Consider the following 12,084-nt stretch of genomic DNA (forward strand, 5'->3'; position numbering starts at 1 on the left):
TGCAAAGTGAAATGTACTGTAAACAAAGTAACAGCAATATTATAGGGTAATTAGTTGTGAATGACTTAGCTTTTCTCAGCAGTACAATAACCCAAGACAACTCTGAAGAACTTAATGATCCGTCCCCAAAGAAAGAACTGATAGTTTTCAGAATACAAATTGAAGCATATTTTTTACTTTATTTTTCTTAAAGTTTCTCTTTTTTGGCGGGGGAAGGTCTGCTTTTTTTCAGAACATGACTATTATTGAAATATTTTCCATTACTGCACATTTATAAACTATGTCAGATTGCTTGTTTTCTCAATGACAAGGGATAGGGCTGGAAGAAGCGTGAGAATTCGGGACTTAAAAGCTTTAAAATCTTAAATGTTTGTTATCATTTTTGTATGTCCCTGGGAGAAAATAAAATACTAAATAAATAAAAATAAATGAAAAGTGAAAAAAGTGTTCCTAGGAGCACAGAACAATTCTTTCAACTGATTCAGCTATGTCACCCCTTTCTTAGTTAAGCTACAATACAGATGAGTGTCACAGCTTATTTTAAACCGCTTAATATCTTAAATTGGTATACTAGAAAGAGAGGGGTGGCTTGTATCATTAACAGCTCATTTACACTCAAGAAAAACAGTAACAGAAAGAATCCATCCTTTTGTGTACTAAAAATAGTCATAAAAGCACTATGTAAAAGCAAAAAACAAGAACAAGAGTGTCTAGTTTGAGGAATGTATGAACAGACTGTGGTATATGAATGGAATACTATCAAACCTTAAAGGATGGATATAAAGAATTCAGAGAAATGTGGGAAGACTAAGATTAATTGGAACAGATCAACAGGATATATAATGACTACAATAATATAAATAAAAATAACACAAAAAGAACTCTGAATTCAAGTCAAATATCATAACTAATGTGGGTACCTATTGACTAAAGGTAAAACATGTTTTTTTTTCTTAAACAATGGTGAACAATCGGGGTTTAAAGTCCTGCCTCTGACACATAAAAGCTATGTAACTATTGGCAAGTCACATAATCTCTCAGCATCTCAAGACAACTGTCCAAAACTACAAATTACAGAGGAATTGCTCATTTGTACCAGTGTTGGGAGTTTCCACATTTATATGAACTCACCTGCCCCGCCCTGGAAAGCTTGAAAAATGTTGCTTTTGCTCCCAGTCTCTTATTTTATAAAGTTTAGTTTGAGCATTTATATAAGGGAGAATTTAGAGAAAAATAATTTATTGGTAAGTAATTACACCAAATCAAAATTTATTAAAAGATAAAATGAGCATCAGGACTTTTAAAAAATCTATATAACCCCTGAGAAAGCCCAAAAATGTATTAATTATTATTTTCCATTTGACAAACATTTGAGGGGTTGTTCTACATCTTTGAATTTTATCTAGGGGGGAGAAGGGGAAAAATTGCAAAAGAGAGAAAATACAGAAGGACAAGAAGGATTCAAGAAATGTTGTAGAGGAAAAAAACAAGATTTGGCAATGGATTAACTTAATAGAGCGAATGAAAATGAAGAATTGAGGATGACACTGGAGTCTTATACTTCAGTGAGTACAAGAAAGTAGGTAAAGAAGTTCAAAAGAGAGATGAGTTTAGGGAGAAAGATAATGAATTCAATTTTGTAAATCAAAAGTTTGAGATCCCACAGGCAATCCAGGTTGAAATGTCCAATAGGCAGTTGGTAGTATGGGACTGAGTTAAGGAGTCTAGGAATGGACATATAGAACTGGGAATTATCTGCAGAGAGATGATAACTGAATCTATTGAAACCTATGAGGTAATCAAGCTATAAAGGAGAGAGAGAGAGAGAGAGAGAGAGAGAAAGAGAGAGAGGAGACAGACATGGAGAGATAGAGAGAGAGCCAGAGAGAGATAGAGAGAAAGAGGGCAAAACAGAGATTTGACATACAACTACAGGTAGTGGCATAATATGGAGGAAGACTCAGCAAAGAAGTATGAAGATCAGTAAGACGGGTAGGAAAAAAACAGAGCATTGATGATCAACAATGTCTATTGCTGCAGAGATGTAGATTTAAAAGAGGCAGATTCATAAAAGGTCACTGATCACTGATAAATTTGGAGATGGGAGATTAAGTTGAATGATCAGATCAGTTGTTTGACTGCAGAAAGTATATATAAAAGATATTTTTAAAAATGGAGGCAACAAGCACAGCCAGTAGATTTTTCAAGAGTAGATATTTCAAAGAGTTTTCCTGAAAAGGGGAGGCAAGAAATAGGACCACAGCTAATAAAGATGAGATCATCTGAGGCAGTGAGATGGTTCAATCATTAGAATGCTGAGCCTGGAGTCAGGAAGATCTGAATTCAAAAGTGGCCTCAGACACTTACTAGCTGTGTGACCCTAGGCACATCATTTAAGCTCCAATTTGCCTAAAGAAGGAAATGGTAAACATCTCCATTATCTTTTACCAAGAAAACCCCATGGACAGTATGGTCCATGGAGTCATGAAGAGTCAAAACATGACTGAACAACAAAATGACAGAATTTTGTTCGTTGTTAGTAAGGCTTTTTTAAGGATGAAGGAGACGTGGTAATATTTGTAGGCAGTCAAAAATAAGTCAGAAGACAGAGAGAAATTGAAGTTTGTTGAGAGAGGGAATGAATATGGGGACCAATATGTGAGGAAAAAAACAGAAAAGTATGGGATCAATGTTAGATGATGATGGGTTGGCTTTGACAAGGAAAAGAGTCATCTCTTCATCAGAGACTGGAGCGAAGGAGGAGATTGTGGGGAAAGATGTCAAAGGCATGTGAGATAAGAAAGAAAGGAGAGACTGGGAAAATGTCCTCAATTTATCTGATACTATCCTTTACAATAACATTCTGGAGTAAAAGCAGGGTAAAGATTATTGTCCCTATTTCATGTGGGGGAAAACCCATAAATTTTGGGAGAAAATACTTTGATTTCTATTGACTCGGATTGGTTTGGGTAGGTACCATGAAACTTTTTTAGGGTAACTGGGAGAAGGGCAAAGTTAATCTAAAAATACCCTCTTCCACCAAATTCTACTTCCCATCTTTCCAGGAAGAAACTAAAATATACTTTAATGTCTTTCCTTTCCCTTTGGACAACAACAGTTTAAAAAAATAATTTTAACACTCTTCCAGAGAGGTTGTCCTTTTCATAAATGACATCAGAATATAAGGCTAATGGAAGAGATAGTGGATGTAAGCAAACTGAAGCATAGAACAAATGAAAATTTGCATGTAGTCAGGGTATATGCATGCCTTTTACATCATTAAGTATCTATGTAACCAGGCATGAAGGTGGAACAGTTATATTCAGTAGTTAGCTGGTGAATAAAAGCACTTCTATGATGTTTTTAAGGTTTGCAAAGCATTTCACAAATATTATTTCATTATTTATATTCACAAAAGCTGTGGAGGGTAAATCCCATTATTACTCTCATTTTATAGATGAAGAAATTAAAGCAAAAAAGAGATGAAAATACTTGCCCAGTCATTGCCCAGAACTCCTATTTCCACATTCTATCTATTGTAATACTTATCAGTCCATCAAGAACAAAAGATGACAGATGAACAATCAGAGTGTTATGCTGTAAAATACTCAGTAAAAAGCACTGTGCTACTTCAGCAGGTTTAGACAATGTAAAAAGAATCTATGGGGGGTGCGGCTAGGTGGCAGCTAGGTGGCAGGTAGGTGGCTTAGTGGATAAAGCACTGGCCTTGGAGTCAGGAGTACCTGAGTTCAAATCCAGTCTCAGACACTTAATAATTACCTAGCTGTGTGGCCTTGGGCAAGCCACTTAACCCCATTGCCTTGAAAAATCTAAAAAAAAAAAGAATCTATGGAAGAACATGGGCAAAAATTACACTCGGTAAGCTGCCTCTAATGAATCACAATTTATACTAAAGAACAAACCATTCTCATGACCGAGATTATGGATTCAAAAATAGAATAGTCAGAAAGGACTAGAAGTATACATACAGTGGGTGTCCAATTCAGACACATAAACTCGATCTCTTGCAACAGGAAACATTTTTAGTGCCACTGTGAAGTCAGGGAGAAACAAGAGTTTGAATGTACTCAACAGAAACTTCAATTATTTTGTCAAATGAAATTTGCCTAGGTTGTCAAATTTAAAACCAATTCAAGAGAATTAGGAAAACAAGCTAGCAATTTGCTCTATTCCTCAGATTTTTTCTGACCTATTAATCTGGAAGAAAAGGAAAATATTTCAGCTGGAAAATCTGGGCCAAATGTTCTTCATCATATCATAAATTACTAGCACAGAGTTTAGGACATATATAGTTTAACCTCCTTCCCCACCTTTCCCCCCATCAGTGAGATGAGAAAATGAAGCCTTGCAGATGAAGTTACTTAATCCTCTCTATGACTTCATTTTCTCATAATAAAGGAGAGAATGAAATTGGTATATGTAACTGAAAGCTTTAAAACAAAACATTAGGTTGTTTATCATTAGGTAATGGATGGTGATGCCATCTACTAATGAAGCAATTGCTGCATAATCAATTGGAAAATATATTGAAAAGTAAGGAAAGAGATGAATAAATATCTAGGAACTAGGAAAGCTGAGCACAGAAGTTTAAAACGGGAAGGAATTTTAGTAGCTTGCTAGTCTACCCCATACCCAAAAGGAATCACCTACAACAGATCTGACAAGCAGTCAGCCTCTCAAGAAGAACTTCAAGAGGAGGAACCCCACCACCTCTGTATCCAACCCATTCCACCTTTGAAAAGACCTTATTTTGTAGGAGGTTTTCTGAATATAAAACCTAAATTTACTTCTTTATGACTTCCTTACATTGCTCCAAGTTAGGGGAATCAGAAGGTGGGAAAAGAAAAGAGACCAATTTATCCCTGGTAATTAAGAACAATCAATAGGATCAAAATGGAAAACCAAAGTGAGACCCAAGCCTAATTAAAGAGAGACCTAGCCTTAATCACTGTATGGTTGTTGCTTCAGTCAAAGATGAGTCCTATTAAAGAACTTAGCTTTAAAAAGTCCAAGGTCTCCCACTGCATCCAGGGTCATTTCCAGTCATCCTGATCCATATCTGACCACTGAACCGAGATGACTCTGGAGGAGAAAGTGAAACTGGTGACTTTGCACAGCCTTCCCTCTCTTAAATCCAATTCATTTGCAAGTCATGGCATCACCTCCCTGAAGCCAAGGCCCTCTTTCAATGAAAGACAAACAACAAGAACAAAGAGAGACTAGCCACTAAGCTAGAACATCATCTTCCACATAGTAGCCAAAGTAACACTCCTAAAGTAAATTATGTCACTTCTCAGCTCAATAAATTCCTATAACATCTAAAATTAAATAAAATCTCCTCTATTAGTCAGTTAAAGTCCTTTACAATCTCTTCTCCATGTTTTTTCATACCAAGCAGTTTTTAAATTATTGGATGATTTTTCAAAGTAATTAAAATGTAATTGAACAACGCGACAAAATGAGTTGTCCTTCATTCTCAAAGAAGACCATGACATCAGGGAGATGATGCCATGATTATCAAGTGAATTGGATTTGATTGAGGAGTGCTAAGACGTCAGCCTCACTTTCTCCTCCAGAGTCTTCTGGATCTAGTGGTCAGATATGGATCAGGACAACTGGAGATGGTCCTGGATTCAAGACAATCAAGATTAAGTGACTTGCCCAAATTCATCCATCTAAGTGTAATTTGAACTCAGGTTCTGCTGACTCCAAGACTGGTGCTCTTTCTACTGAACCAGCTAGCTGCTTTAGGTAAGAAATTATAGCTTGAATTAATCATAGAGAAAGGAGATTAGATGTTCAAGATGTAGATACAATAGAATTTCAACAAGATTTTGAAACTAATCAGATAAGGAATGAAAAACTTTTATTAATCACTTACTTACCAAGTGCCAATCACTTGTACTAAGTGCTAAGCCTTATAAAATACAAGCCTTTGTATTTGTACAAATACAAAAGAAAAATGATCCTAGACCTCAAGAAGCTTACTTTCTGATGGGGGAGACCCAGGAAAGGGATTATAGTCTGAGAAGTATTTTTCATCTCATAGGGATGGGGTATGGAGGCATAGGACAACCAATTGGCATACCCTTTCCAGAAGTAATGGTACTGTTGCTTGTGAGTGAATTCCAAGAACGTGTAAGATAGTGGCAGCTAGGGGAGGTCCTGGGTTCAAATTTGATGGCAGACATTTGATACTTGCTTAGCTGTGTATCCTTAACCCCACTGCCTTGAAAAAACATTTTTTAAAAGAGCAAGTTAAGGAGACTAAGGTGTCAAAGATGACTATGAGATTATAAACTTGAATGATTGGAAGAATAGTAGTGTTCTTCAACAAAGGTAGGAAAATTGTGAGGACATATGAGTGAATGAGGAAGTTAATACCTTTCATTTTGAACATGTGTTTGAAATGCTATAGAAAATCAAAGTAAAGATTTCCAGGTGGAAGCAGAGGGTCCACACAGAGGAGACTGGACTCTCCTTTATCCCATATATCTAGTCAGTTATCAAATCTTGTCCATACCTCCACAGTATCTCACATATCTATCTATTTCCACTCATTCACCATCAGAGTTCAGGCAATAATAAAATAATAAATAATAAAATAAAATGTCAATAAAAAAGACAGTTCAAATGCCATCTCCTCCAAGCAGCCTTTCTTGATCCTCTCAGCAGCTAATCCATTCTCCTCTAAGTTATATTCTAGAATTTATTTCCTTACATAATAATTAAAGGCTATCAGAAGTTTATTAAACCCCAAGGGTAAAAGAACTGAAAAAAAAGTTTTGGTGGGGCACTTCTTTTGTTTTTCCATCTTATAGACTCAGTCTCTGCCTGAAGATAATACTATTACTAACCTTGTTTCCTTCATTCTTTTTCACAGAGTTAACCAGAAAGTCATACTTTACCTTTCAAATACTGACTTTCAATCATGACTCTATAAAATAAGTTATTGTTATATATGTAACATAAATACTTCATATTATACTTATACTTATTTCTTCTGTTTCTTGAAAAAAAGGAATCCTCAGTTAACCACCACCATTTTATGAAAAATCTTCATATGCTTGGGAAAATATTTAGTTTTTGAGCTTCCACAACAAACAAAACTAAGTCCTTTAACCTTTTTCCAAAGATCCTCTTTTCCAACTCTTTAATCATCTCTGTGGTTCTCCTATGACCTCTCTCCCAATGTTACATTCCTTGTGGGGTCTTCCTTCCACCCTTCCCACCACCCCCTCCAGGGCACTGTCAACAGAAATTACCCATCCTTGCCAGCAACATAAAAAAGATATATTAATAGGAAAAGAAACAAGTACAATGGCCAATAGTATCCAAGAGCATGCTCAACAGTGCAGTCTGCTATGGAAGTATTATCCCACCCCATCTCCCTCACACACAAAAAAAAACTTCATTGAAATAAGTCTAATATCAGTTCTATTCAATAACCTACAACATGGAAGTCACTGAGAATATAAAGACAAAAATGAAAGAATCTTTTCTCTCAAGGAATTGATATTCTATCAATGAGTCAAATAGCATTAAGAGTCTTCTATGTGCTAGGCACTGTGTCAAGCATCAAGATGATGAAAATAACAAATGCAAAGATTATAAAATACATATAAAATAAATACAATACAAGACCATTTCACTAGGGCACACAAGTGAGGCAAGTCCAACAGGAAGACTGTGATGTGGGACTAGAATTCAGGAGCAAGTTAAGGGTTGAATGAAGATCTGGAGTTTTGTGTGAGGATGATAGTAATCAGGAAAGGCTTCATGGAGGATGTTAGAAAGGAAGTTCTTCCAGGAGGTGTGTCTGAAGAGGAAGCGCATTGTAGGAAAGGGCTATAGTCTATGCCAGGGCTTAGAAACTAGAGATGGAATGTGTGAAAGACATCAAGTCAGACAGCTTGGGACAAATGTAGCTTACATGAAGTAGAGCTATGTTTTCTCAATATTATTAACTCTGGAAAGGTAAGTTGGACCACTATTCCAGAGGACCAATGATGAAGCATGCTACTTTAGAAACCTAAATCCTGGCTACTTCATGCAGCCAGGAGGGGTAAGTGAGCTCCAGAACTAGAATTAATAGATCAGACTCAGTCTCAGGTATTTATGACATTGGACTGTATGACACTGGGCAAGTGATTTAACTAGTCTGTCTCACTTTTGTACATCTGTAAAATGGAGATAATAATAAGCATCAATGTTGTTATGAGATCAAATGAATTAATATTTGTTAACCATTTAGCACAGTTTTTAGCACATTTTAAGAAGCTTAATAACTGCTTAGTTTCTTCCTAACAGCAACATTATGGGGGGGGGGGGGGGTGAGGAGGAGAGATTCCATAAAGAACTGGGGTCTAAAATGTGTAAAATGAGAAGTTGCATTTTTGTATATGACAAATGTGGAGAATTTAATTAATTATTTAATTGATTTAATTAATTGTTTAATTGTTCAAGAGTTCTTTTTTTCAATGAGAGAGTCTAAAGAGACATAAAATAGATTTTTGTACATAAAAATTGAATTTAAAGTTAAACTAATGTTGAAAATTAAAGAAAAATTGGAGTCAAACTATGGAGGGCTTTTAAATACATTCAGGAGAGTTGGTATTTTACTAGAGGGACAATAAGGTGTCACTGAAGCCTTTCAAACAGAGCAGCAACATGTTCAGATCCATGCTTTAGGAATATCACTTGCCACTATGCAGAGGACAGATGGGAAAGACCTGAGGCAGAGAACCCAATGAGGAAACCATTGTAAGGGTCAGGATTATATATGATGAGGGGTAGTAGTTATGAGTTGAAGGGAGAAGGAAGAGAGCTTTGTTGCAGAGTTAGAATCATGGCAAGAATGTGATGGTGCATATAGATGAAGATAATAGAATATAGGTTTTGAAGAATGGTGTTAACTTCTATAAAAATAGAAAGTTGTTGGGGGGGTTTTTGGCTTTTTGCAATGGAATGGGGTTAAGTGACTTGCCCAAGCTCATCCAGTAATTATTAAGTGTCTGAGACCACATTTGAACTAGGGTCCTCCAGACTCCAGGGTTGTTGCTCCATCCAGTGCACCACCTAGTTACACCTGAAATAGGAAGTTAAAAGAGGGGTGAGTTTGGTGAGAAACAGGAGTTTTAATGATAGAGAATTTGGCAAACCACTGAAGTATCTTTGCCAAGGAAACCCCAGATAGGGTTAGAGAAGGTTTGGACATGACTGAACAACAGCAAAAATAGAATATCTAGCAAGTATAATGTCCAATAGGTAGATTGTGATGTGAGACTAAAACTCAGGAGCAAGTCAAGGAATGGATATATAGATCTGAAGTCATCTGAATATGGATGATAGACAAGTCCACTAGTCCAAGGTCTAAACCACACCTCCCATACTTCCTAGTTGTGACACTTCCACCTCACCCCAGAGAACCATTAAATCACTCAGAGCTTTAATTTCTGATCTGTAAAATGGAGATTAAATAAAACCTGTATTACCTTCCTCAGGGTTATTGTAAAGCTTAAATTTAAAAAATGGAAGAAAGTGTTTTACAAAACTTAAAGTTATGCAAATGTCATTATTATAGGCTACTATCTGATTTCTACTCTAGATATGTTTCTTTGCACAGCCTCAATCCATTCCACTGTTGTTTTTTTTTCCATAAATACATTTCTAGACACTGTCTTAAATCATATTGAGGTGAAAGCTTGACTGTATCCCATCTGTACATGACTGTTTTCCCAAGATTGTTTGGCATCATCATGAGAACAGGGGCAGCTGCCCCGAAATAAATATTTTATTAGGCAAAGAAAAAAAATGAGAGAAATGAGTACCATTTATTCAGGTGTTAGATACACCATTGGTATATTTCTGTTGGCTCACTAAGGTCCTTGGGTTTGGCCTATATGTACTTTTTTGTCTGGCTTAACCAGTGCCAAGTTCCATCTGTCCAGTTTCGCTGATCTCTCTCCAGCAGAATTTCAACAACAAAAAAATTAAAACAACAAAAAAAAAACCTAAATCTGCCCCTGGGAAAAAGATACAAACATTAAATAAAGCATGGTCCCTACCGTCATAGTCACAAAAGTGTCTGTACTTTCTCAACTCTCACTACCTCTGTTCCAGTAGAGACATGCGATGCTCTTCCTCTCCCTTGTTAGCACCCCACAAGATTTAGGCTTCTAATACAAGAAACAGTTAGTCGGGTTCTTTTCTCACTTCGGTGCAGTTATACCGCTCCTGCTTTAAAACTGAAGGTACTTTGCCTTCGTTTCAATCATTCATCCATTTAACAAGATGATTATTAGAAAAAGCGGCACTGTGGAGAACAAAAAGCAAAGCTCGAGAGGTGCCCCTCATGATCTAAAAGTCTTTCTTCAACAAATATTTACTGAGTCCCTCCTCAGGAAAGTGCAGGCATCCTAGATCCTAGGAGATCCTAGAAGTCCGAAGGGTTGGCAAGGCTTTGGAAAGGCCGCATTTGTTAGGGCAAGTGGGAGAAGGAGAAGACAAGTACTAGTAGTCAGACGTTAGAGGAAGGGTCTGAACGACGCAAGAGAAGGGCGAGAGCCCCACGTGTGGGCCACCTCCTCTGTGCTAGGGACTTGCTAAAGTTGCACTGCCAAGACCTAGCCAAACGGTTGGCTTTTCGGGAACTAGCCCCTGACCTGCGAGTTGGGGAGGAGGCATTCCTTCCCTGCCTCAACATCTGCAAGCTTTTTCCAGCGCCTCCCTTTCCTCTAGTCCTACACCAAGAGCAGGAGTCAAGTGAGGACAACACTCGCCTAGAGCCTTGCAAAGGAGTCTGGGGTGATGACTCCCCAGGAGAGGTAGAACATTGCCTCCCCGTCCGCGTCCTCAGCAGCAAGTCTGCTGGAGTCCCTCCACTCACAGACTCAAAACCACCGCGTACTTTCGGGGGTGAAGAAGGGAGAAACTTCCCAGACTCCCCGCCCCATGTTTGCCTCTTTTTCTGTTGAAGGAAAGCTTGAAGGGGAATAAGAAGAGGACAAGAAGGGGAATGGGGGTGGGGGTCGAAGGGAGGAAGAAGTCACAAGGAGTGGGAAGGGGAGATGGGGAGGAAAGAAGGGGAAGGGAGGGCAGGGGGAGAGAAAAGGGAAGGGAAGAAGTTGGAAAGAAGAGCAGAAAGAAAGGCGAGGAGGTGACTGGGAAAGGGAAAGAGAAAAGGGGGGGAAGAAAAAAGGGAGGAAAAGAGAGAGAAAGCGGGAGAAGGGAAGAAGGTAAAAGCCAAAAGGAGGCAGATCCGCCTCTTCTCTTTTCTTTCCCAAGAGAGGAAAGAAGTTAGAGGAAAAGGGGAGAGGGCAACTGCGGGGAAGAGCTTCTTGATGTCGAGGCAGGAACCGCTGCACCACCACCCCCCGCCCCCCCATACCTGCCAAAGTGTCCGACTCTGTCGAAGATCCGCTCGAAGTTGCGGGAACTCATCTCGCTGGGTCCCCGGCTCCGAGGGAGCGAGTGCGTCCAGGCGAGCGGCTGGGAGAGCCCTGGACAGCCGCCTTCCCTCCTTAGCTTGCCCCGCCCAGCCCAGCCTAGGGCGGCACCCCGAGAGACCATCCCCAAACCTCCCGCCCAGCCCAGCAGAGCCCTTGGGCATGCAGGCATCAGGACAGCCTGGCAGCTCCATCTGCTCCGCCAGCTCTGGGATCGCACCCTCCCCCCCCCCCCCCCAGTGCCCGGAACTCTGCTATGAGTGTGTGTGTGTGTGTGTGTGTGTGTGTGTGTGTGTGTGTGTGTGCTTATCTGTGTCTGTTTATATGTCTATGTGTGTCTGTGTCAGTGTGCCTCTGTGTGTGTGTGCTTCTGTGAGTGTGCCTGTGTGTGTGTGTGCTTATCTGTGTCTGTTTATATGTCTGTGTGTGTCTGTGTGTTTCTGTGAGTGTGCCTCTGTGTGTGTGTGTGCTTCTGTGAGTGTGCCTGTGTGTGTGTGTGTGTGTGTGTGTGTGTGTGTGTGTGTGTGTGTGTGTGTGTTAGGCAGGAGAGTGACTTTATCATCCCTTTTGCACCTGGATAGTCAGGACTGATAAACAGACTTGGAGCAAACGGTTC

The 12,084-nt window shown here is 39.0% G+C and overlaps 1 protein-coding gene across 1 annotated transcript in view; it reads right to left on the minus strand.

Moving 5' to 3' along the window:
* The window catches only part of LOC141487805 (solute carrier family 22 member 16-like), a 59,435-nt gene extending 47,901 nt beyond the window's left edge, over positions 1 to 11,534 (minus strand). The window contains exon 1 of the mRNA XM_074187351.1: positions 11,411 to 11,534. Coding sequence (XP_074043452.1) covers positions 11,411 to 11,463 — 53 coding nt within the window. The 5' untranslated portion in view covers positions 11,464 to 11,534. The remainder of the gene's footprint in view (positions 1 to 11,410) is intronic.
* Positions 11,535 to 12,084: the final 550 nt, after the last annotated feature.

This window comes from Macrotis lagotis, chromosome 5 (assembly GCF_037893015.1).
Source record: "Macrotis lagotis isolate mMagLag1 chromosome 5, bilby.v1.9.chrom.fasta, whole genome shotgun sequence".
NCBI classification, from domain to species: Eukaryota; Metazoa; Chordata; class Mammalia; order Peramelemorphia; family Peramelidae; genus Macrotis; species Macrotis lagotis.